Source organism: Arachis hypogaea, chromosome 19, assembly GCF_003086295.3.
Source record: "Arachis hypogaea cultivar Tifrunner chromosome 19, arahy.Tifrunner.gnm2.J5K5, whole genome shotgun sequence".
NCBI classification, from domain to species: domain Eukaryota; kingdom Viridiplantae; phylum Streptophyta; class Magnoliopsida; order Fabales; family Fabaceae; genus Arachis; species Arachis hypogaea.
In genome coordinates, this window is record NC_092054.1 from 56797230 (window position 1) to 56824671 (window position 27442).

General features: G+C 38.1%; 1 protein-coding gene across 1 annotated transcript; it reads right to left on the reverse strand.

The window, feature by feature from the left end:
• Positions 1 to 22375: 22375 nt before the first annotated feature.
• On the reverse strand, positions 22376 to 26536 carry LOC112775689 (uncharacterized). Its single transcript, XM_025819507.3, has 5 exons — positions 25706 to 26536; positions 24383 to 24672; positions 24187 to 24276; positions 22985 to 23337; positions 22376 to 22876 (listed from the first exon to the last, which is right to left on the reverse strand). The coding sequence occupies exons 1-5, from the start codon at positions 25914 to 25916 to the stop codon at positions 22612 to 22614; spliced, it is 1209 nt and encodes a 402-aa protein (XP_025675292.1). The 5' UTR covers positions 25917 to 26536; the 3' UTR covers positions 22376 to 22611.
• Between the last annotated feature and the right edge of the window lie 906 nt (positions 26537 to 27442).

Sequence of the window (27442 nt, forward strand, 5' to 3'; positions counted from 1 at the left end):
AATAATGAAATAATCACATGTACAAGGTGTTTGTTATAAAAAGTGACAAGCTTGATGAGAATCAAGTCAAGTCAACTCAAACAAATGCAAAGCATTAAAAAGAAACAAGACCTTGTTATGTGATTATATTGATTTAAAAACCATGATGAATGGTGCACGAAATTGTGATCATCAATGGCGCCAACAACTTGGTATGCACAATTGTAATCTCAACTCTTTATCACAACTCCGCACAACTAACCAGCAAGTGCATTGAGTCGTCCATGTAATAAACCTTACGTGAGTAAGGGTCGATCCCACGGAGATTGTCGGCTTGAAGCAAGCTATGGTCACCTTGTAAATCTCAGTCAGGCGGATTCAAATGGTTATGGAGAATTGATAACTAAAATATGAATAAAACATAAAATAAGATAGAGATACTTATGTAATTCATTGGTAGGAATTTCAGATAAGCATATAGAGATGCTTTGTTCCTTCTGAACCTCTGCTTTCCTATTGCCTTCTTCCAATCATTCATACTCCTTTCCATGGTAAGCTGTATGTTGGGCATCACCGTTGTCAATGGCTACTTTCCGTCCTCTCAGTAAAAATGGTCCAAATGCGCTGTCACCGCATGGCTAATCAGCTGTTGGTTCTTGATCATGTTGGAATAGGATCCATTGATCCTTTTGCGTCTGTCACTACGCCCAACACTCACGAGTTTGAAGCTCGTCACAGTCATCCCTTCCCAGATCCTACTCGGAATACCACAGACAAGGTTTAGACTTTCTGGATCTCAAGAATAACCGCCAATGATTCTAGCCTATACCATGAAGGTTCTAATCTTAGATTAGAAACCTAAGAGATACACATTCAAGCTTGATTGCATGTAGAACGGAAGTGGTTGTCAGGCACGCGTTCATAGGTGAGAATGGTGATGAGTGTCACGGATCATCACATTCATCATGTTGAAGAATGAATGGATATCTTAGAACAAAAATAGGCTTGAATTGAATAGAAAAACAGTAGTACTTTGCATTAATTCATGAAGAACAGCAGAGCTCCACACCTTAATCTATGGTGTGTAGAAACTCCACCGTTGAAAATGCATAAGAAAAAGAAGTCTAAGCATGGCCGTGAGGCCAGCCTCAAACGTGAACAGGTCTATCAAAAGTATGATCAAGTGTGTAAAAAGTATCCCCCTAATACAATAGCAAAAGGTCCTATTTGTAGAAAACTAGTAACCTAGGATTTACAGAAATGAGTAAATGATGCAGAATCCACTTCCGGGCCCACTTGGTGTGTGCTTGGGCTGAGTATTGAAGATTTCACGTATAGAGACTTTTCTTGGAGTTAAACGCCAGCTTTTGTGCCAGTTTGGGTGTTTAACTCCAGCTTTTATGCCAGTTCTGGCGTTTTGACGCCAGAATTTCTATGCTGACTTGGAATACCGATTTGGGCCATCAAATCTTGGGCAAAGTATGCACTATTATATATTTCTGGAAAGCCCAGGATGTCTACTTTCCAACGCAATTGAGAGCGCATCAATTGGGCGTCTGTAGCTCCAGAAAATTCACTTTGAGTGTAGGGAGATCAGAATCCAACAGCATCTGCAGTCCTTTTTCAGCCTCTGAATCAGATTTTTGCTTAGGTCCCTCAATTTCAGCCAGAAAATACCTGAAATCACAGAAAAATATAAAAACTCATAGTAAAATCCAGAAATATAATTTTATTTAAAAACTAATAAAAAATAATAAAAACTAACTAAAACATACTAAAAACATACTAAAAATAATGCCAAAAAGCGTATAAATTATCCGCTCATCAATGAACAAGTAATTTAATTCAATTCACTAAAGTCAATATGCACTTGTTAAAAATTTCACCAAACAAGAAATTAAATGTCAATTTCTATATGAATTTGGTGCTAGCAACTCAAGCAATAAACAAGTACATTATTGAAATTTCATTCCAAAATAACATCATAATCATTCAAAAGTGCACAATGCTTTATTAGAATTCCAAACAAGGGTATAGTCCAACACATATGGTAGTTACAACACATGCATTAAACTAAAAGTTTATTCAGGTATTTTATCGAACACATGGTATGCAGTGCACATATTCAACAATTTTAAGCCAAAATTCAAGTATTAACAACCCATAAATCAGAAATTGAACACTTGCAATTCAACAACAACTAATTAAGAAAAACTTAAGCTAGATTACCAAAGTTAACTAAAGAAAACGAAAATTAAACAAGCAAATAAATAAAACAAAGAAGAGTAAAGAGAGAAGAAGAAGAAGAAGAAAGAAGAAGAAAAGAGAAGGAAGAAGAAGAGGGTGGCGGCACAGCAGCTGCGGCGCCGGCAGTGGCGGGGTCGCCGGAAAAGGGTTAGGCGGGGCTTGAGGGGCGCAGCAGCAAAGAAGAAGAAGAATGGAGCTGTTGGGCACGACAGGGCTTTTTCTTCCCGATTCATGTTCAGAACATGACTTGTGCGTACGCACAATGTCGAGTGGGTACGCACACTGGAAAAAATTAGGGGTGTTCATACGCACAATTATGTGCGGGCGCCCCCAACAGGAAGGGTGCTATAGGGTGTGCATACGAACAGGAGGGTGCGCACGCATAGAAAACTTTTTTTTTTCAACAGGGCAAAAGGATCATGTGTGCGTATGCACAAGTGCTGTGTGTACGCACAGATTGAAAAAGTGCTAGGGTGCGCTCGCACAAGCAGATGCGAGCACTCTGAACAGAGGGTGTGAAAACATGTGTGCATACGCACAAGCGGGTGCGTACGCACAAATGTTGAAAACTAGGGGAAGTATGCGTACGCACAATGCTCTGTTTCTGCAAAATTCTTAATGCCTCTAAGGCACCAACAATGATAACAATCAAAGGTTTTCAACCCCAAAACATGTCATTCTTCAAAAACACATGATCAAACTAAAATGCAACTAAATTGAACCTAGAATCCAATCAAACTAAGCTAATCAAAGAGATAAAAACCAATAAGCAAAAACTAAAAGAAGAAAGGGATTAGAAGAATGTTACCACGGTGGGGTGTCTCCCACCTAGCACTTTGGTTTAAAGTCCTTAAGTTGGAATTTTGGTTGAAGCTTACATCAAGGAGGCTTGTGCTTCCATCCATCTTTAAGTTGCTAACCATGTTTGCTCTTCTAAAATCCTCCGGGATCCCAAACGAAGTACATTAAGCTTTTAAGCAACCTCAAGGAAACAAATGGGACCCAAGATTGTTGGTTGTAGAAGTATATGCCCGAATCCCATACTTTAGTATCCCACTCATCCCCTTGTTGATATTTGCTTTTGTGCTTGGATGAACAATCTCCCAAACCACCCTTAAAGCACCTAAATAAACCTTGGAATCCTCCTAATTGAACCTTACACCACTTATACCTTGAATTCCTTTGGTAACCAACACCCATTTCTTCATTATTGAACACTCCAAGAAGGATCTTAAGTTGGTGATCCATTTCCAATATAGCAAATTGATGTGGGCCTATGAAGTTCATTGGGGATATTGTTACCCACTCAATTTGCCCTTGGATAGGAGTTATCCTATTGGACTCTTGCATGGATGCCTTTACTTCTTGGGTGTCCACCTCTTCCTCACCACCCTTTTCTAGCTCTTCCTCACCAACCTCCTCTAAGTTTTTCCTACTATTTTTCAATCCATACTTGGGAGGTTGTGTGAAGCCTACTTCCATATCTCTCTCAAACTCCAAGGGGATAGGTTCATCAAGATCATTGAGGGGATTGACCAAGGTGGATGAAAAATCATTGATGATGGAATCCACTTCTTGATCAAGTTCCCTCAATTCTCTATTCACATCTTCCGGTTCAATTGTTTTACCTTCCTCCTCTTGTGACTCAAGCTTTAACTCCACTCCTTCTATTTTAGACTCCATGTCCTCCTCCTCACTACACTCCTTGATTGATCCTCCATATTTTTCAAGGGGGATGTCTTGATTGCTTGAGTGTAGTAGGGCTAAGCGATTCACCGCTTCAGCTATGGTGGTCATGAACTCTCCTTGTGTAACAGCCCAGACCACCCACTAGCACGATATTGTCTGCTTTGGCATACAAGGCCTCACGGTTTGTCTTTGATGATAGGGATGATAGCTGAAGCCCCCCACACTCACTCATCAAAATGCGTCATGCTAGGGAGAGGTATCCACACCCTTATAAGGCATGCTTTATTTCCCTCCCCAACCGATGTGGGACCTTACAATCCACCCTCTTAAGGTAGCCCAGTGCCCTCGCTGGCACATCGATCCAGGTTCTGGCTCTGATACCATCTGTAATAGCCCAGACCACCCGCTAGCACGATATTGTCCGCTTTGGCACACAAGGCCTCACGGTTTTGTCTTTGACGATAGAGATGATAGCCGAAGCCCTCCACACTCACTCGCCAAAATGCATCATGATAGAGAGAGGTATCCACACCCTTATAAGGCATGCTTCGTTCCCCTCCCCAACCGATGTAGGACCTTACACCTTGCTTCCTTCGAAATTCTTCTTGCTCTTGGAGAAAATCTTGAAGGTCTTGGTATTCTTGGGGCAAGGGTTGGAGAACTTCACATTTAGGTGTAAAATAAGGTTTAATGGTTGGGAGAAAGGTTGTATAGTTGGAAGGGGTGTTATGTGGATGAGTGTATTGAGGTGGTGTGTAAGAAGGTGATGGTTCATATGGTTGGTGGCAAGGTATATAAGCATTCGTATTCTATGGAGGTGGATGGTATGGTGCTTGAAGGTTTGGTGGTTGAGGGTTGTGTAAAGAGGACCGTTCATACCCTTGGATTTAGTATGCACATTGGGGAAGGTTTGGCTCATTGTAACATGGGGGAGGTGGTTGCCATGAGTGTTACTCATACGCATACGGTTCCTCCCTCAATTAATTCTCCCACTCTATGATGCAATCCCAATTTGAAGTCATCGTGCCCTACAATATAGTCACAACTAAACTCCAAGCAACAAGGGTGATATCTCATAGAGAAAAATAGAAAATAAAAGCAAAAGACATCAATAAATAAGAAAAACAAACACCTAAGTATTAACAAAAACAACCAAATAACCAAAAAGTAGCTATTTACACTATTCACATATTCACAACAACCAAAAACATGACACCAGTTACATAGTCCCTGGCAACGTCGCCAAAAACTTGATGGAGAGAATTTGTGTTGATCTAGAATTTCACAAAATAGAACCTTGTTACATGTATAGTCTAAATCAATAATTAACTCCCAATCAAAGTTTAATTTCGTTTGTTACAATACAAACCAATAAAAATCGGGAGTTTTGAAGTCCCGGGTCGTCTCCCTCGGACAATGCAATTAAGATGTCACACTCTTGGTTGTGAAGAGAAGGGCACTTTCAATCAAGGAATGAAAGATTAAAAGAACTAAGAAATAAAAGAACTAAGAAATGATCAAAAAGGATATTAATACAATTCAAAGGGAAATAAGGTCAAAACTAGTGAAAATGCTATAAATGCATAAAAGAGCCTTGACTTGGGAATGAGAATTAAGAAATCCTATCATCATCATAACCACAACTATGGCAACTATGATGAGTCAATCTCACTTCGTCAATCTCTAACATCGAGGAATAAGTCAAGCAAGCATAATTGACCTTAATCCATAAGTCCTAGCTAACTTACCAATTAACTTAGTAAAAAGTTAGCATCAATAGAAACAAGAGCCAACTAACTACCCAAGAATTACCACTAAATGTCGGACATTATGACTCTAGTATCCTAGGAACTCATTTTCCAAGGCAAGGTGTGAAAATCTACTCAAAATTACCAAGTGGAATTTTCACAAATACTTGGTGGGTATGCACAGATGTGTAGGTATGCACACTTGCTGATTTTTCCACTTGTGCGTACGTACAGAAGGTTGTGCGTACGCACACTTGACTGTGTGCTTCTCCTTTGTTTTCTTCATGAAATCTGCCATTTTGCATTCTTCCTTCCACATTTGCCTAGCCATTCTTCCCTCTAGGACCTAAAATCACTCAACAAATATGTCATGGCATCGAATGGCATAAAAGTGGAATTAAAATGATCAATTTAAGCACAAAAATGCATGTTTTAACATTTAGGTCCAAATTAAAGAGAAATCCCAAAAGTATGCTTTTTTGGTGGTTAAGTGTGAGTTTATGTGATGAAATCCACCCAATTCAAGCCAAAAATTATCGTCAGATATGGACTCATCACTCCTCTTTTGTTCTTCAATTTTTTTTTTACTATCTCCATGGCACCCAAGATTGGAAAATCCTCATCAAGAAAGAGGAAGGAAAAGGCGCCTACCTCCGACACATGGGACTTCACTCAGTTCTTCTCCAAGACACATGAGGAGCATTTTTATGAGGTCGTGCACAAGAAGAAGGTGATTCCTGAGGTCCGCTTCGATCTGAAGTTGAGTTCCTAAAGATCCTATATCAGATTCTGAGACGGAATTTGGAAGTTCTGGCCAACCCCATGACTGAGATTGGAGTAAAGATGGTGTGAGAGTTCTACGCCAATGGTTGGGTGACATACAAGCATGTTAAAGGCGTGAACCCGGAGCCGAAGAATTGGCGCACCATGGTCAGAGGACATATCATGGATTTCAACTTGGAGAGTGTGAGGGTGGCGCTACAGTTATCACCATCCGGAGAGGACCCTCAGTCATACACTCTAAGGGTCAACACTGACCAGTGATTGGATCAAGTTCTAGCTGACATTTGCCTTCCCGAAGCTCAGTGGAGGAGGGATTCTAAAGGCAAGCCATATTAGTTGGGTAGGCATGACCTTAAACCAGTTGCTAGAGGATGGTTGGAGTTCATCCAATATTCCATCCTTCCTACGAGTAACCATTCTGAGGTTACAGTCAAGCGAACAGTGACGATTCACTGTATTATGCTCGGCAATGAGGTGGATGTACATGAAGTAATCTCTCAGAAGTTCTACAAGATAGTTGACAAGTCCTCCACCACTGTGAGACTGGCTTTCTCTCATCTCATCTACCTCCTATGTGCAGTAACTGGAGCTCACATTGATGGAGATACCCCAATCGGAGTTGAGAGGCCAATCACAAAGAAGGGTATGGAGCATGCTAGAGAGCTCAAGCAGGGACCGCAGTAGGAGCCAGTTCCACCGCCTTCACAGGATCTTTCAGAGATGCCTCAGGGAGTTTACTTCCCTCCCCGTGACTACTAGGATCAGTCGACCACATCTATAGGGGAGCTGACTTCATCTGTTGATCAGCTGAAGATAGAGTATCAGGATCACGCTGCACTCCTCCTTCAGATGATGGAAGAGCAGAGGAGGTAGGGGCGTGACATAGAAGAGCTTAAGCGCTCTAGAGGATTCCCTAAAGGGAGCAGTAGCCACCATCATTGAGATGGTTGAGTTTCATTCTCCCTTCTTTTATCTTATGTCTATTTTTTAGTATTTCATTCTATTTTCTATTTTCTATTCGAAGTTTGCATGATCACTAGTAGGATTTCCTTGTGTCCTAGTTTAGTTGTTTATTTCAGTATTTTATGTTTATTCTTAAAAGGATGTCTCATTATTGTGCACTGAGCTTATACAAAAATCAAAGAAAAAGAAGTAGTAAAATGCATGAGATTTTGTGTATATATTGCATGTTCTAGTACTTTGATGTGGTGGCACTATCTTTAATTCTAAGTGTATGAATTAACTATGCATATTTGATATTGGAGTTAAGAATGTTGGTTCTTGAGGAATAGGAACTTAGAGAAGTATTATTGATTCTCTGAAACAAGAAAATATTGATTCTTGAAGCAAAATGAGCAGAAAAAAGAATTGAAAGGAAAAGAAAAATCCAAAGAAAAGGTCCAAGGCCTTGAGCATCAATGGTTAGGAGGTTTAAAACTAATCTAAAGCTCAAAAGAGTGATTTTCCCTAACCATATTGATGAGCGAATATTTTATACGCTTTTCGGGATCATTTTCATATAGTTTTAGTATGTTTTGTTTAGTTTTTATTAAGTTTTCATAGGTTTTAGTGTTAAATTCACATTTTTGGATTCTACTTTGAATTTTTGTATTATTTTTTCAATTTCAGGTATTTTCTGGCTGAAATTGAGGAGTTGGAGCAAACGTCTAATTCAGAGACAGAGAAAGCACTGCAGATGCTGTCTGGATCTGACCTCCTGGCACTCGGAAGAGCTTTTTTGGAGTTATATAAGTCCAAATGGAGAGTTCTCAACAGCTATGAAAATCTGACTTCTAGAGCTTTCCATCAATGTATAATAGACCATACTTTGCTTCAGATTAGAAGGCCCAAAACTGGCGTCTAACGCTAGCCTCCTGCCCCTTTCCAGGCGTCCAGCGCCCAAGGAGAAGAGACCAACGTCCAAACACCCAAAGAGGACCCTCTAGCCAGCGTTCAATGCCCTAGAGGCTTCATAGCACATGGATCTCATCAAAGCCCAGGCCAAACATTCACCAAGTGGGCCCCATAAGTGAATTTTAGCACTAAAAAGACTGTTTTACCCTTACTAGTCATTAGTTTAGTATTTAAGGGATTAGATTTATGTTATCCGGATCTTCAGCCACTTCTACACCATATTTTCGTTTATCATTGTATTTTCTATCAGTATGAATTTCTAAACCTCCTAGGTTAAGGGGAGGAGCCCTGCTGAGTTTTATGGATTAATAAAAGTATTACTATTTCTCTTTAATCTGTGTTTGATTCTCTATTCTAAGATGTATCTTCGTTCTTCATCAATATGAATGCGTTGAACTGGCATAAGGTTATCACATTCTACATGGGTTCAGAGTGTGCCTTTCATCGGACAATGATGAACCACCAGTGATGAGCGGATAATTTATACCCTTTTTGGCATTATTTTTACATAGTTTTTAGTATATTTTAATTACTTTTTATTATATTTTTATTAGTTTTTATGCAAAAATTACATTTCTAGACTTTACTATGAGTTTGTGTGTTTTTCTATAATTTCAGGTATTTTCTGGCTGAAATTGAGGGACCTGAGAAAAAATCTGATTTAGAGGCTGAAAAAGAACTGCAGATGCTGTTGGATTCTGACCCTCCTGCACTCGAAGTGGATTTTTAGGAGCTACAGAAGCCCAATTAGCGCGCTCTTAATTGCGTTGGAAAGTAGACATCTTGGGCTTTCCAGCAATATATAATAGTCTATACTTTGCCCGAGATTTGATTGCCCAAACTGGTGTTCAAACGCCCACCTGAGACCCTTTTCTGGAGTAAAACGCCGGAACTGGCACCAGAACTGGAGTTAAACGCCTGAACTGGCACCCAAGCTTGCGTTTAACTCCAAGAATAGCCTATGCACGTGTAAAGCTCAATGCTCAGCCCAAGCACACACCAAGTGGGCCCCGGAAGTAAATTTTTGCACTATCTGCACTTAGTTACTCATTTTCTGTAAACCTAAGTTACTAGTTTAGTATAAATAGCACTTTTTACTATTGTATTAGGGAGCTTATGCCATTATTCACGATTGGAGGCTGGCCACACGGCCATGCCTAGACCTTCTTCTCTTATATATTTTCTACGGTGGGGTTTCTACACCTCATAGATTAAGGTGCGGAGCTCTGCTGTTCTTCATGAATTAATGCAAGTACTATTGTTTTTCTTTCAATTCATGCCTACTTCTTCTCCAAGATATACTCTCGTACTTAATTCAGTTAAGTTAGAATGAAAGGGTGACCCCTGACAATCACCCACTATCTTCGTTACTCGCTTAGCCAAGATCCGCATGCTTGACAACCACAAGCGGTCTACATGATGTTCAACGTAGTCATTGGACGACAGCCGGAGTATATTCTCTTGGGTCTCTAAGCCACGATTCGCATCGTCTCTCCTGACAACAGAGCATCCAAATTCGTGATTAGAACCTTCGTGGTATAGGCTAGAACCATTGGCAGCATTCCTGAGATCCGGAAAGTCTAAACCTTGTCTGTGGTATTCCGAGTAGGATCTGGGAAGGGATGACTGTGACGAGCTTCAAACCTGCGAATGTTGGGCGCAGTGACAGTGTGCAAAAGGACAAGGGTTCTATTCCGACGCTAGCAGGAACCGACAGATGATTAGCCGTGCGGTAGCTGTACTTGGTAGTTTTCATCCGAGACGAGAAATTCGACAGTTGATTAGCCGTGCAGAGATCGTACCTGGTATTTTTCATCCGAGAGGATCATACAGCTTGCCTTGGAAGGGAGCACGCAAGGTTGGAAGAAGGCAATAGGAAAACAGAGGTTCAGAAGCAACTAAGCATCTCCAAACGCTTATCTGAAATTCCCACCAATGAATCACATAAGTATCTTTATTTTATTTTATGTTTTATTTATCTTATAATTATCTAAACCTCATAACCAATTGAATCCACCTGACTGAGATTTACAAGATGACCATAGCTTGCTTCAAGCTGACAATCTGTGTGGGATCGACCCTTACTCACGTAAGGTATTACTTGGACGACTCAGTGCACTTGCTGGTTAGTTGTGTGAAGTTGTGAAAAGTGTGAATCACAATTTCGCATACCAAGTTTTTGGCACCGTTGCCAGGGATTGTTCGTGTTTGGACAACTGACGGTTCATCTTGTTGCTTAGATTGGGTAATTTTATTTTATGTTTAAGCTTTTCATTTTTATTTTCAAAAAAAAAATAAATACAAAAAAATAATATAAAAAAATTTAATAAAATCATCAAAACCAAAAAAAAAATTTGGTGTTTCTTGTTTGAATCTTGTGTCAAATTTTAAGTTTGGTGTCAATTGCATATTTTTTATTTTTCTTAAATTTTCGAAATTATGTGCATTGTGTTCTTGTTTGATCTTCAAATTGTTATTGATGATTTTCCTTGTTTGATCTTTAATTTTTCTTGTTTTGTGTCTTTTCTTATTTTTCATATGCATTTTCGAATTCATAGTGTTTAAAGTTTAAAAAGTTCTAAGTTTGGTGTCTTGCATGTCTTTCTTTTCCTAAAAAATTTTCAAAAATATGTTCTTGATGTTCATCATGCTCTTCAAAGTGTTCTTGGTGTTCATCTTGACATTCAAAGTGTTCTTGCATGCATTAGTTGTTTTGATTTTAATTTCTTATGTCTTCTGTCATTTTGTTGTTTTTCTCTTTCTTCATTAATTCAAAAAAAATAAAAAATAATATCTTTCCCTTATTTTACTCATAAATTTCGAAATTTTGGGTTGATTTAGTCAAAAAATTTTAAAATTTAGTTGTTTCTTGTTAGTCAAGCCAAAATTTCAATTTAAAAATTTTATCTTTTCAAATCTTTTTCAAAATCAAATCTTTTTCATTTTTTCTTTCATCTTTTTCTGAAATTCTTCAAAATAAATTTTCAAAATCTTTTTCTTAATTTTGTTTCATCTTTTCGAAAACTTTACTAACAATTAATGCTTTGATTCAAAAATTTCAAGTTTGTTACTTTCCTGTTAAGAAATGTTCAATCTTTAAATTCTAGAATCATATCTTTTAGTTTCTTGTTAGTCAAGTCATCAACTTTAATTTTCAAAATCAAATTTTTTTAAATTTCTTTTTCAAATCTTTTTAAAATAAATTTCAATCAAATCTTTTTCAAAACTTAATTTCAAAATCTTTTTCTAACTTCTTATCTTTTCAAAATTTGTTTTCAAATCTTTTTCAATTAACCACTTGACTTTTTGTTTGTTTTACTATTTCTTATCTTTTTCAAAACCACCTAACTACTTTTCTCTCTCTAATTTTCGAAAACCACTAACAAATTTTTTAAAATTCTTTTTAATTAACTAACTATTTTAAATTCTAATTTTATTTCTTTTAATAATTTCGAATTCTAACTTATAATTAAAATAAAAACAAAAATATTTTTCTTTTCTTTTAATTAAAATTCAAATACTCTCCCTCTTCTTAAAATTTGAATAATCTCTCTCTCTCATCTCTTTCTATTTATTTATTTAATTACTAACACTTCTCTTCTTCTTAAAATTCGAGCCCTCTCCTTCTCTCTGTGTTCGAATTCTCTTTATTCTCTCTCTACCTCATCCTTCTATTCTTCTCTTCTTCTACTTATATAAAGGAATCTCTATACTGTGACATAGAGGATTCCTCTTCTTTTCTGTTATCTTATTTTTCATATGAGCATGAACAAGGATAAGAACATTCTTGTTGAAACTGATCCTGAACCTGAAAGGACTCTGAAGAGGAAGCTAAAGCACAACACTCCGGAGAGGACCTTACAGAAAATTTCGAAAAAGAAGCAGACATAGCAGCCGAACCCAACAATAATGGTGGAGATGCAAGGAAGATGCTTGGTGACTTTACTGCACCAACTTCCGATTTCGATGGAAGAAGCATCTCAATTCCTGCAATTGGAGCAAACAACTTTGAGCTTAAGCCTCAATTAGTTTCTCTAACGTAGTAGAATTGCAAGTTTTATGGACTTCCATTGAAAGATCCTCATCAGTTCTTAGCTGAATTCTTGCAACTCTGTGACACTGTTAAGACCAATGGGGTTGATCCCGAGGTCTACAGACTTATGCTTTTCCCCTTTGCTGTAAGAGACAGAGCTAGGATATGGTTGGACTCACAACCTAAAGAAAGCCTGAACTCTTGGGAAAAGTTGGTCAATGCTTTCTTGGCCAAATTCTTTCTACCTCAAAAGATGAGCAAGCTTAGAGTGGAAGTCCAAACCTTCAGACAAAAAGAAGGTGAATCACTCTATGAAGCTTGGGAAGGATACAAGCAATTGATCAGAAGGTGTCCTTCTGACATGCTTTCAGAATGGAGCATCTTATGTATATTCTATGATGGTCTGTCTGAGTTGTCCAAGATGTCATTGGATCACTCTGCTGGTGGATCTCTTCATCTGAAGAAAACGCCTGCAGAAGCCCAGGAACTTATTGAAATGGTTGCAAATAACTAGTTCATGTATACTTCTGAAAGAAATCCTGTGAATAATGGGATGACTCAGAAAAAAGGAGTTCTTGAGATTGATACTCTGAATGCAATATTATCTCAGAATAAAATATTGACTCAGCAAGTCAATATGATTTCTCAGAATCTGACTAGAATGCAAGCTGCATCTGGCAGTACTAAAGAAGCCTCCTCTGAAGGAGAAGCTTATGACCCTGAGAATTCTGCAATGGAAGAGGTGAATTACATGGGAGAATCCTATGGAAACACTTACAATCCTTCATGGAGGAATCATCCTAATTTCTCATGGAAGGATCAGCAGAAGCCTAATCAAGGCTTCAATAATAATAATGGTGGGAAAATTCGGTTTGGCAATAGCAAGCCTTTTCTATCATCTTCTCAGCAAAAGACAGAGAATTCTAAGCAGAGCCTCTCTGACTTAGCAACCATAGTCTCTGATCTGTCTAAGACCACTCTCAGTTTCATGACTGAAACAAGGTCTTCCATCAGAAATTTGGAGGCACAAGTGGATCAGCTGAGTAAAAGAGTTACTGAAATTTCTCCTAGTACTCTCCCAAGTAATACAGAAGAGAATCCCAAAAGAGAGTGCAAGGCCTTAAATATAACCAACATGGCCAAACCTATAGAGGAGGAAGAGGCAGTGATTTTCAGTGAGGAAGACCTCAATGGACGTCTACTGACCAATAAGGAGTTCCCTATTGAGGAATGAAAGGAATCTGAGACTCATATAGAGACCATAGAGATTCCACTGAACTTACTGTTGCCATTCATGAGCTCTAATGAGTATTCTTCCTCTGAAGAGGATGAAGATATTACTGAAGAGCAAGTTGCTTAGTATCTAGGAGCAATCATGAAGCTGAATGCCAAGTTATTTGGTAATGAGAATTGGGAAGATGAACCTCCATTGCTCATCAATGAACTAAATGCTTTGGTTCAACTGAAATTACTTCAGAAGAAACCGGATCCCAGAAAATTTCTAATACCCTGTACCATAGGCACCATGACCTTTAAGAAGGATCTGTGTGACCTGGGGTCAGGAATAAACCTCATGCCACTCTCTGTAATGGAGAAACTAGGGATCTTTGTGGTACAAGCTGTAAGAATCTCACTAGAGATGGCAGACAAATCAATGAAATAGGCTTATGGACTTGTAGAGGATGTCTTAATGGAGGTTGAAGGCCTGTACATCCCTGCTAACTTCATAATCCTAGACATTGGAAAGGATGAGGTTGGAAGACCCTTCCTAGCCACAGCAAGGGCTGTGATTGATGTGGACAGAGGAGAGTTAGTCCTTCAATTGAATGAGGACTACCTTGTGTTTAAGGCTCAAGGATCTTCTTCTGTAACCATGGAGAGGAAGCATGAAAAGCTTCTCTCAATACAGAGTCAAACAGAGCCCCCACACTCAACTTCTAAGTTTGGTGTTGGGAGGCCACCATTAAGCTCTGAGTCTCTGTGAAGCTCTCTAAGAGCTCACTGTCAAGCTATTGACATTAAAGAAGCGCTTATTGGGAGGCAACCCAATGTTATTTAATTATATTTATTTTTTACAGACATTTGTTTTCCATTGCCATGTTATGTTTTCTTTAGGTTGATGATCATGTGGAGTCATAAAAACAGCTGCAGAATTAAAGCAAAATCAAAACAGCATCAAAAACAAGCACACCTTAGAGGACAGGCTTACTGGCGTTTAAACGCGAGTAAGGATAGCAGGCAGCATTCTGGCCGTTCAGAAAAACGCCCAGTAAAGAAGGAATCCTGGCATACCTGGCTGGCGTTAAACAGCCAAATAGGCAGTCCAGTGGGCGTTTAACGCCAGGATGACACAAGGGAGGTAATTTTGTTTCCAATTCAATTTTTTTCAAATTTTCATGTTTTAATTCATAATTTTTTGCATCAAACATATTTTAAACGTTCATCTTTCAATTTCTATTTTCAAAAATTAATAATCTTTCCAATTTTTTTAATTCTTTTTCAATTCTTTTCAATTTCTTCCAAAACATTTTCAAAACTTATATATCTTTTCAAATTCTATTCAACTCTTTTTAATTTTTCTTGTATACATTAATAAGTTTTCAAAATTAATTGCATCATTCTTCTTCTACTCCCTTCTATCTTATTTTTCTCGAGGACGAGCAAACCTTTTAAGTTTGGTGTGGAAAAAGCTCTGCTTTTTATTTTTCCATAACCATTAATGGCACCTAAGGCCGGAGAAACCTCTAGAAAGAGGAAAGGAAAGGCAGTTGCTTCCAACTCCGAGTCATGGGAGATGGAGAAAGTCATCTCAAAAGCCCATCACTAGAAAGAGGATGGAGCAAACAAGAGAGCCCACTCATGGACCTCACCAAGAGCACTCCATCATCCTCCATGAAATCAGAGAGGACCAAAAGGCCATGAGAGAGGAGCAACAAAGGCAAGGAAGAGACATTGAGGAGCTAAAGCACTCCATAGGATCTTCAAGAGGAAGAACTAGCCGCCATCACTAAGGTGGACCCGTTCTTTAATTTCCTTGTTCTTATTTTTCTGTTTTTTTGTTTTTATGCTTTCTGTTTTGTCTATGTTTTTGTCTTCATTACATGATCATTAGTGTTTAGTGTCTATGTCTTAAAGCTATGAATGTCCTATGAATCCTTCACCTTTCTTAAATGAAAAATGTTTTCTGAAAAAGAAAAAGAGGTACATGAATTTCAAAATTTATCTTGGAAATAGTTTAATTATTTTGATGTGGTGGCAATACTTTTTGTTTTCTAAATGAATGCTTGAACAGTGCATATTTTTTATAGTGAAGTTTATGAATGTTAAAATTTTTGGCTCTTGAAAGAATAATGAAAAAAGAGAAATGTTATTGATAATCTAAAAAATCATATAATTGATTCTTGAAGCAAGAAAAAACAGTGAAATAGAAAGCTTGCGAAAAAAAAGGCAAAAAAAAAGAGAAAGAAAAAGAAAAAGCAAGCAAAAAAAGCCAATAGCCCTTTAAACCAAAAGGCAAGGGTAAAAAGGATCCAAGGCTTTGAGCATTAATGGATAGGAGGGCCCAAAGGAATAAAATTCCGGCCTAAGCGGCTAAATCAAGCTGTCCCTAACCATGTGCTTGTGGCGTGAAGGTGTCAAGTGAAAAGCTTGAGATTGAGTGGTTAAAGTCGTGGTCCAAAGAAAAAAGAGTGTGCTTAAGAGCTCTGGGCACCTCTAACTGGGGACCCTAGCAAAGCTGAGTCACAATCCGAAAAGGTTCACCCAGTTATGTGTCTGTGGCATTTATGTATCCGGTGGTAATACTGGAAAACAAAATGCTTAGGGTCACGGCCAAGACTCATAAAGTAGCTGTATTCAAGAATCAACTTACTGAACTAGAAGAATCAATAACACTATCTGAATTCTGAGTTCCTATGGATGCCAATCATTCTGAACTTCAAAGGATAAAGTGAGATGCCAAAACTGTTCAGAAGCAAAAAGGCTACTAGTCCCGCTCATCTAATTGAAACTAATTTTCATTGATCTTTTTGGAATTTATTGTATTTTCTCTTCTTTTTATTCTATTTTGTTTTTAGTTTCTTGGGGACAAGCAACAATTTAAGTTTGGTGTTGTGATGAGCGAATAATTTATACCCTTTTTGGCATTGTTTTTACATAGTTTTTAGTATATTTTGATTACTTTTGATTATATTTTTATTAGTTTTTATGCAAAAATCACATTTCTGGACTTTACTATGAGTTTGTGTGTTTTTTTGTAATTTCAGGTATTTTCTAGCTAAAATTGAGGGACCTGAGCAAAAATCTTATTCAGAGGCTGAAAAAGGACTGCAGATGCTGTTGGATTTTGACCCTCCTGCACTCGAAGTAGATTTCTAGGAGCTACAAAAGCCCAATTTGCACACTATCAATTGCGTTGGAACATATACATCTTGGGCTTTCTAGAAATATATAATAGTCCATACTTTGCCCGTGATTTGATGGCCTAAACTGGCGTTCAAACGCCCACCTGAGACCCTTTTCTGGAGTAAAACGCCGGAACTGGCACCAGAACTAGAGTTAAATGCCCAAACTATCACCCAAGCTGGCGTTTAACTCCAAGAACAGCCTATGTACGTGTAAAGCTCAATGCTCAGCCCAAGCACACACCAAGTGGGCCTCGGAATTGGATTTCTGCACTATCTGCACTTAGTTACTCATTTTCTGTAAACCTAAGTTACTAGTTAGGTATAAATAGCACTTTTTACTATTGTATTAGGGAGCTTATGCCATTATTCACGATTGGAGGCTGGCCACACGGCCATGCCTAGACCTTCTTCTCTTATGTATTTTCTACGGTGGGGTTTCTACACCTCATAGATTAAGGTGCGGAGCTCTGCTGTTCTTCATGAATTAATGCAAGTACTATTGTTTTTCTTTCAATTCACGCCTACTTCTTCTCCAAAATATACTCTCGTACTTAATTCAGTTAAGTTAGAATGAAGGGGTGACCCGTGACAATCATCCACTATCTTCGTTACTCGCTTAGCCAAGGTCCGCGTGCCTGTCAATCACAAGCGGTCTACATGATGTTTAACGTAGTCATTAGACGACATCCAGAGTATATTCTCTTGGTTCTCTAAGCCACGATTCGCATTGTCTCTCCTGACAACAGAGCATCCAAATTCGTGATTAGAACCTTCGTGGTATAGGCTAGAACCATTGGCAGCATTCCTGAGATCCAGAAAGTCTAAACCTTGTCTGTGGTATTCCGAGTAGGATCTAGGAAGGGATGATTGTGACGAGCTTCAAACTTGCAAATGTTGGGCGCAGCGACAGTGTGCAAAAGGACAAGGGTCCTATTTCGACGCTAGCGGGAACCGACAGATGATTAGCCGTGCGGTAGCTGTACTTGGTATTTTTCATCCGAGACGAGAAATCTGACAGTTGATTAGCCGTGCAAAGATCGTACCTGGTATTTTTCATCTGAGAGGATCATACAGCTTGCCATGGAAGGGAGCACGCATGGTTGGAAGAAGGCAATAGGAAAGCAGAGGTTCAGAAGCAACTAAGCATCTCCAAACGCTTATCTGAAATTTCCACCAATGAATCACATAAGTATCTTTATTTTATTTTATATTTTATTTATATTTTAATTATCTAAATCTCATAACCAATTGAATCCTCCTGTCTGAGATTTACAAGATGACCATAGCTTGCTTCAAGCCGACAATCTCCGTGAGATCGACCCTTACTCACGTAAGGTATTACTTGGACGACCCAGTGCACTTGCTGGTTAGTTGTGCGGAGTTGTGAAAAGTGTGAATCACAATTTCGCATACCAACCAGCTTGATTATACGTCTCTTAGACGGCTAATCCACGACTTCGTTGGGGACTTCTCGAGACATCAGTTCAGCCAATTTACAGGGAGATTAGGGTCTCTGTGGTAGAGGCTAGAACCAAAGACGCAGCATCTTCTGAACCAGAAGATTCGACCTTGTCTGTGGCATTTTGAGTAGGATCATCAAAGAGAATGGACTGCAAGAGATTTACCTTCAATCGAAATGGATCCGCATTAACCCTGGGGTTCAGATCTGGAGGAGTATTGGCGGCTGCTCAAACCAGCGTCAATCGCATATAGCCTGCCATAGAAAAAATCATTCACAATTGAAGAAGACAATAATACCAGACTTAATCCAGAAGGACAAAGCATCTCCAAGCCTTAACCATATTCCTATCATAGTTTACACTACTTCTGAGTTCTAATTACCCTTTTTCTTTATTTAATTTTAAAAAATCAAACTGCATTTAAACAAAACCAACAACCTCTTGATTCGCGTGACTAAGACCTGCAAGATAACCATAGCTTGCTTCAAACTACAATCCTCGTGGGATCGACACTGACTCACTCAGGTATTACTTGGACGACCCGGTGCACTTGCTGGTTCAGTTGTACGAAGCGTGGGATTCGTGAACCACATATACTTGTGGTGTGAAGATGTCAAGTAACCCTTGACACTGAGCACCTAAAGTCATGACCATTTGCTGTTACAGAGTATGTCTACGGCTCTGAGCACCACTGTGTGGGAGAAAAAGAAAGAGAAATTTGAACTCAAGGAGTTCCCCAGTCAAGTGCTTGTGGTGTTCTTATCTCAAGTTAAGTCTGAAGACAAAACACTTAGAGTCATGGCTAGGATCAAGGTGCAAAGCACCAAAGAAAAGAAATAAGCTGTGTTCAAGAATCAATTAGAGCCTAAAGAAGAGAATATATAATATCATCCGAGTTCTAGTTATGAAGGATAGTGATACTTCTAAGCTCCAAAGAATAGTGAAATGCCGAAGCTATTCAGAATTCGAGTGTCATAAGCCCCATTTAGCAACTAGACATCCAACGATGGATTCAAACAGGGCCAATTTTTTGGAATAGTGATGCGTGAGCATCTTATACCCTTTTTCTTATCATTTTTCAGTTGTTCTTAGTTAGATTTTACTTGGTTTTACTTGATTTTAGTGAAAAAGTCCCCATTGGATGCTACTTTGAGTTGTTTTGGTATTTTTATGATTTCAAGAGAAATTCAGAGAAATTTAGCAGAGTTTGAAGCTGAAAAGGAAAATGCTGACAGCACCCTCCCTAGGCGCTAAACACCCAACTAGTGTTTAGCGCCAATAGGGGACTCAGAGCCAGAAGCGCATGCTCCCCTTGGGGCATTAAACGCCCAAATTGGCATTTAATGCTAGCAGCAAGCAGAATTTCCCCTCTTTGGAGCTTCTCAAGTGGATTTAGCATTTATTAGTTTTATTTTATTTTCTTTATATAATTTTTATTTACAAACAATATCTTTTAGGTTTTAGAATTTATTATTTTATTTTATTTCCGTTTCAAATTAGGTTAGTATAAAAGGGAAAAGATCACTTGGATTCAGTTCTTATCTGCTCCCTTCCACACGTTTTCAAAACCCTAGTTTCTCTGTAAGTCGTGAGCAACTAAACCTTCTGGTTAAGGTTAGGAGCTCTGTTTATTTCTATGGATTAGAACTATTATTCTTCTATTTTAATTAATTTCTTGATTCAATTCTAAGGATTGTTTTCTTTCTTAATCTTATGAATTTGGGTGGAACGAGAGTATGAACCTTATTCTACATGAGTTCTTGTGATTCTTGAGAGAGTTATCTCGTTTGAACTACAACTTGAAAACAAATTCTTCCTAAATTTCTCATTACAAGAACCAATTGGGATATGTGACATATAATGCTGTTAGCTTTGGATAATTAGGGTTTTTGTGGCCATAAGCTACTTTTTTAACTTAATCCTCTAATCGAAATTAAGTGATTATGAGAGTGGCGGTTAATGAAGGTTAGAGGATGCTAAATCACTAAGAGATTAGGGTTTAGACATTTACAGTTTGTCATGGAATGAATCATACATTGTTAAAATAGTTGGTAAGAACTTTTAATTCGGAAAGATAAATATATCTGAAGTATTAACTGTTTTCTCATTCTGTTTTCACACCAAACCCTTATTGCTTTCTTTATTTGCTTATTCACTGTTTTTATATGAATTGACTCACCAACCCATTTTCTGATTTGCCTGACTAAGTCCAACCTGACAACCATTGCTTGCTCAGTCCGACAATCTTCGTGGGATCGACCCTCACTCACCTAAGGTATTACTTGGATAACCCAGTGCACTTGCCGGTTAAGCTGTGCAAAATCCTAATTCGCGAACCAAATAGAAAGTGTGCTGCCCAACGACTATACTAGGCGTCCAACGGTAAATGAAAACAGAGGCCGAAAATCTTGGAAAATGGACTTGCCATTGGATGTGGCTTCTTTGGTGTGCAACGGCTAACATTGAGGTCACTTCCAGTGCTCCATATGCCTCAGTAATCCATCAATTCTTGAGGCTTCTAATTGGAGGAATCAAATCTTCACAAGCCCATGAGATCAAGTGGAATTAGATTTGCATTTGACTTGAATTGGATTTGAATTTAAGGAGAATTTGCATTTGAATTTGGATATTATTTTAGATAGAGTATAAAAGCTTTTTAGAGAACACTGAGAAAGGAAAAATTTGACACTTTTTGCATTTTACACAATTGGAATATTTTTTGTTCAAAGAGTTTTTCTTTAGGATTGTAGTTGGTGCTCTCGATTATGAGGCACTAATTCTCTTCCATTGAAGGGAAGAGCTCTGTAACTTCTAATGGAATGATTCTGTTGATTCGCTATCTTTGATCTATGCATTATTGTTTCTTAAGAGAGAATGTTCGTTCTTCATTTCAAGGATTCAAATCTATTAGAAAATAGTTTGAATGATTTGAATTTCATGATCATTTGGAAAAGTGAATTATAGAAATTGAGCTTGAAGATTTTCTCTCTCAATGCCTATGATTTTGAATATGGATTTGATAAGTAACATTGAATCAACTAGATTCAGATCTTAAGAATTGTGTGGTTAAGAAATAATAGAACGTGTTTTGTCTCTTCTCATGAGCAATTAATCAAGAAATTGGCAATTGATTAAGTCAAGAGAGATTGAATCACTAAGGAATTAGAATTCATTCACTTATAATTTGCCAGAGATCTATAATTGCATGATTGAGATAGAGTTGAGATTTATTGTTTTTGAGGAATTAACATCTCTGATCCTCAATATTCCTTCTCATCTTATCTTCTTAATTGATTGATTATTGCTTTCATTGACTGCTTTATTTAATTTTGCAATTGAGATTAATTCACTGCTTGTGTTCTTAATTTCTTTATAAGCTTTATTGTTATTTCATTTCCATTTTCAGTCATTTACTTTTAGTTCATTTCCTCTACTGCCAACTCATTTGTTTTTTGTTTATGTTTCGTAATTAATCATCATTCAAATATGAATTGTCTAATTAGAATAATCAATTAATCATTGTTTGCTTAATCTGTTGATCTTCATGGGAACCATAACCCACTCATTGTGGTATTATTTGATGCGATTCGGTGCACTTGCCAAGTTGTGGATGATGCTATCATAATTCCTAATCTTTTTACTTAATTTCCAATAACTGGTATAATGACCACAGTAACTTGACAACATAACAGTTACATATATAAAGATCCTTACTTCTCTTATAGGAAGACCTTGACAGATCACACCCTTAGTTAACAACCTCACACCGAACTTCATAAAGAACCTCAAAACTTAGATACCTCAAAACCTCTTGACGTCGCACAACAAATATACACCCGTAACACGGGTGCTCATATATAATTTATTAATATCTACTCTAGCACCTCTTAGTCTCTTACGACCCATACGAACCTGAGCATACAAGTCCCTACTTGTAAGCTCCAACATTGGGATTGACCAGATCAAAACAATAAAAACTCTGAAACGTGAAGAATGATAATGATCTTGTTTATCCAACCTTTTCTCTTTATAATTTTGTTAAGTAATAACTACACCTCACCTGTCCTCATCTTTTTGAAAAAGAATAGAAAAATTCTTACTTCAATCCGAAACTGATTTTAATAACAAAAATATTTGAAGTTTCATAAAATAAAATTATGTGCGAAGCAGGGGCCCATTTTGCACAAGATGATTTACATTGTTCAAGAAGACATTCATGATTTTCCTTTGCAAAATGTCACACTCAATAACGTTACATGTCTCGCGAGAACTGTTTCAGTCAGTGAGTTTAAGTTACAACATTCTCAGCGAAGTAATGAGGACTCATCCTCTTCCTCTAACACCAACAGAGTTTAACCGAGCCATTGCTGTGCACGACGATCTCCGCTACCACCAACAGAATGTCGAATGCTGATCTTCTCTCCAGCATACTTTTGTTGAAGCCATTCAAAAGCATTTACATCGAGTTTTCCATTAACTGACTTCCCTTGCTTCCTGCGTGTTAGTTGCTCCCTTATGGAAGCCCACAATTTCCCAATAGCATCCCTTTGACGTGCTGTAAATCTAGCCTCATTATCAAAGGCATGCTTTACCAAAATATCAATCACGGTTTGGCACCTGAATAGAGAAGACTCAAACAAGAACGAAATTACAAAAAAAAAAAAAAAGGGTCAATGATGAAAGATGTGATATATGAATACAACAGAAAAGAGTACACGAATTTACCATGGTGTTTTATAACGCCGAGCCGCAATCTCTAAACAAGTTATCAGGGCTTCTCTTTGTGACTTGAGGAATCTCTTGGTTTCTTCCTCATCCTCCTTTATCTTCACAGCTCCCTCACTCTTTGTCTTTAATTTTTCACCTTTCTTTGTGGATTCATGAAGCAGTGCATCAAGCCCAAATGGGTCAGCTTGATCCTCATCATTATTATCCTTGTCTTTGGCACGTGTTTTACTATCTTCATCTGCCACATTTGTATTGTCTTCCAGAGACATTGCTTCCTCTGCATCATCATCCTTTGTTGCAACAGGAAGGTTAGATATAGCATCCTTGATTTGTCCAGCTGCTTTTGAGAACTGTATAAAAAATTGGGGGAAAAAAAAAAGCATAAGCAACCCAATAGATATCTTTGTAGGCTCAAATAATGAAATCAACTGAATAAGACCTATATAAATAACAGTATCTGAAATGTAAATCATGGTGACTAAGCATAAGATAAACACATGATGAATAAAATTTAGCAAAATATTTTAAGCAATAGTTTGGTGCATTATTAGTTTTTTTATTACACTATAAATACAGAGAGTCAAGTATCAGCTATCTATAACATCAACCTCGGAGTTTTAATAATCAAATAAACAAAAATTGAACCATGTAAATAAAGAATGTTGCAATTGGAAACTGAACCAGACCTCCCATACCCCTAGAAACGCCACATCTCATATACTGATACACCCCCTGCCCTACTATGCATCTGACACAAGAATATGGCATGGGCGAACAATGTGGATCCTCTATAGGCGATAACAATTGTTATCCCTCCAAAAAAATTGATCTTATTGTCGGTCCAGAGAACTTTCCTTTTAAATTCAACTTGACTTCCGCAAGAAAGAAATCTGTGGGAGACTATATTTACACATTATATCCATCTTTAGTCATATTCATATACAAGGAAAACTGACGTATTGATATGTGAAGTGATAAATTCAAAAGTAGTTTACAGAAAGCAATAATGATATACAAATATTAATTACATGACAAGAAAATGACAGTAAATGTATGACACAGCAGACTTTGATTTTTTTGGTGCATGAATAATTTCTTTTCATGTAAATAGCCAAAAGGCAACAATATGCTTCAAGCTTATTTCCTCAAATAGGAAGACAACAAAAGGTGACTCAGCAAGCCTTTAGTGTAAATCATACCACAAAGCTGTCATCTGTGTATAAATCATTTGCTACCACGGCCATTATTGTCCATGCTGCCAGTTGATTCCTTTGTTTCTTATTGAGGTGCTGAAATTAATGGACAGGAAAGGATCAGGAAATCCGTCAGAGACACTCTAATCTGTTAAAAAACACTCACCAAGGACAGATATATCATGTGAACTTTTAATCTTACTTCTTTGGTGCTTTGTGCTTCCATGAACAGAGAATGATAGTCAGCCCGCACCGAAGGATCTGTACAAGGTGTAGATGATAACATTGCAGCTTCTAATATGGCAAAAAAATAATCACTAGTTCCAGATTTTACACTTCCAGCTTGAATCAGCTGTATAGCAAGCTTCGCAGCCTTGTTGACCTTTGCAGGGTTCTTGATGTGGGAAGTTATCTTCTTCATGGCCTTAATAACCTGTCCTTCAGAAGCATCCGTAGAGGTTTTAAATTTCAAGCTTTTTTTTGGTGCTGCAGCTGCATTCACAGCAGATAATGTAGGTTCAGATTTCAGAAAATTTATTAATGTAAAATTCATCATTTTAAACAGATGTGTAAGTGAATACCAAAGCAATAACTGCATAATATACCAGCATTTCTGTAAATCCAGGAGAAAATATACCAAACTTCGATCCTCTTTCTATTGTTGCAACACCACAAACCAAGGTCTTCATATAGTTAGATAAAACAACCTAAAGTGATTTATACAGCATATACATGGATAACTTTCAGACTTTCGCAATCATGAATCAACCTAAACTTTTCATACTTCATAATAAAAAACAAAACATGTATTGTTCCACTAAGCAACGCCTCAGGTTCAAACACTGCATAAAGAAAACTAAGACTTTACTGTTATCATAAGCTGATCAGAACTATGGTCTACTAGACTCTATATGCTAAAAGCTTTACACTAATATTACTGAAAGAGCAAACAAGACAGGTCACGTTAGATGAATTTAGCAGTCAAATTGAACGTAAAATGAGTACTTACTATCTTTTAGCATCTTGCACTTGATTAATTCAATGCCTATTTTTCCTAAACCAGGTAAACTAAGACACTGTTTGGATGCATGGCAAGTTTTGGAAACGTTTATAGAATGTGTTTCTCGGTCAGCAAGGAATGGAATGGTCAAGAATGTCTTACAGAACCTCACTTTGCCGTCGAAAATAAGGGAAATAGCATATTATCTTTTCTATTCCATCACCAGCCATGGAAGTCCCCAAACAAGGGTGTGCCGGTGCGGCATACATATAACAATCCATTCTCTTCTTTTCTATTCCATTCCATTACTTACCAATTTGCCATCACAAATATATCTCCCAAACAGAGTCTAAACGAAAGGCCTTTTTTTTCCCTCTTAACCCCGATTCGAAGGAAACCCTAATCCTAGGGTTATATGCTTCCCAGTAATAAATAAATACATAAACAAAATGTTAAACTAAAAAGCAGTGATTGCCGACGTAAAACAAACAATTGAGTTAAGAAGGTAAGAGAAATTGAAGTAACCTTGAGTGTCAGACGGAGTATGGTTTGGGCGCTTGAGGGCACTCTTGAGAATTGGCTTCGATGGTGGTGCTGCTGCTGCAACTTGAGAGGATTCCGTGTCGTTGTTAGCGGTGCTGGGAAAATTGAGATGCGGTTTTTGTTGTCGCTGCGGCGGTTCAGGATCATCATGGTGTTGAGGTGGAGGCAATCCCTCGAATAGGTTGTGTGCCATGTCGGTCACCAATTACTGCTTCTGATTCTCCGATTATAATTACGATTATGACGAAGCACAGAACACGCCCACCAACACCACGACTTCCCAAAGACCCAAATCCAAAACCCCTAAACAATGATGACTTCTTGTGCGCTTCTGTCAGTTTGGTTTAGCAAGAAAATTTAAGATCCCACATGATTGAATCGCGCATGTACACGTGGTTACCGTAGGGGCCAGCTTCGCAGGAGTGGCAGGAGTCCATCTCCAACGGCTAGCTTGGTTCAGCGCTAGCCAACTCCTTGGCGTAACGGTGTTCCACCCTGTTGGGCTTCGTGGGCCTGTGATTGACGAGGACAACTCAAGAAAACCCCAAACTAAGAGGTGGAGGGAAATAAGCGACATACGCGCTGATGCAACAAAATATTATTGTGTGTAATAAAACCACAGTTTTCAAGAAACAAAAAAAAAAAAAAACATAGTTTTTTTTATCAAACCACCGAAGCCCTGAATCAATGGCAGCATCACCTGCCTCACTAGGAGTTGTGCCTCACTAGGAGCTGCACCTAGGTTTGAATCCTCAATGAGGAATATAGAACCTATACTAGTAGTAGTAGTGTGTGTTGTGTGAGTGGGTGTGTGTTGTGTCATGTGTAAGACTCAAAATAAAATAAAATCGAACCGAACCGATGGGTTTAACTAGATTAATTGGAAATCAGTCATATGCTCAGTTTGGTTGATCCCAAAAACTATCTAGCCAAAAGCTGACTAAAGGACCGACTTAATCGGCGGTTAACTGGTGAACCATCGACATCGCCGAATTTGTTAAGAGTTTTCGGTTCGGGGCATACACTAAAAAACGTTACTATTTTATTAAAAAAAAAACCCTAAAGATTGAAGAATCCTAGCCCAATACTACCATGCCACCCCTCTCTTTTTCCTTGAACTTTGAACGTTGGAGAGTGAAGAACCCTAGCCTCCAAATCTCCTTGGAAGTTCGAAGTTCGAACACAGTTGTAGCCACCATTCCTCTTCAAAGTCATCACCGAACTCTTCTTGTCTGGGAACAAACTATGGGTGTCGCGTCGCATGTTGAAGTTCTATTCGACGAAAGTTCAAACGCAACCCGCAGCCACCATCCCACTTCTCATCATTCCTCCTCTCGTTGCCGTCGTAGGAAGGTCTCCTACTCTCTTCTCCTCTCATCGTTCTCAATTGTCGTCGCCGTCACTTTCCTTCCTCGCTCTTTCTCACTCTCACCATGAATGTCTCTCTAAATCGTCACCTCTGTTTCACTGCTCGCTTATTCACAGTAGGGACCTTGCTTTCACCTTTAATTTGTTTCGGTCCACTGCTCTTTTGATTTTGAGTTGATTCTTCTGAAATAATTTTTTTGATTATTGATGTTACATTATTAATTTTGTTGATTTCTAATTTTATTGTCTAATTGTATGGATATTGGCTTCTGAGTTTGTCTTCTAAACTTCTGATGCTAGATGTAATTGTTGATTTTGTGTTATGATGCTGCATGTATTGTTGGTTTGTTG

Excerpts from the sequence above, each read along its gene's own strand:
- LOC112775689 (XM_025819507.3), bottom strand. The coding sequence starts at position 25,916 with ATGGCACACAACCTATTCGAGGGATTGCCTCCACCTCAACACCATGAT. Across the intron at positions 24,673-25,705 it reads TACTCCGTCTGACACTCAAG|CTGCAGCACCAAAAAAAAGC; the intron begins GTTACTTCAATT and ends CTGTGAATGCAG. Across the intron at positions 23,338-24,186 it reads ACACAGATGACAGCTTTGTG|TTCTCAAAAGCAGCTGGACA; the intron begins GTATGATTTACA and ends TTTTTTATACAG.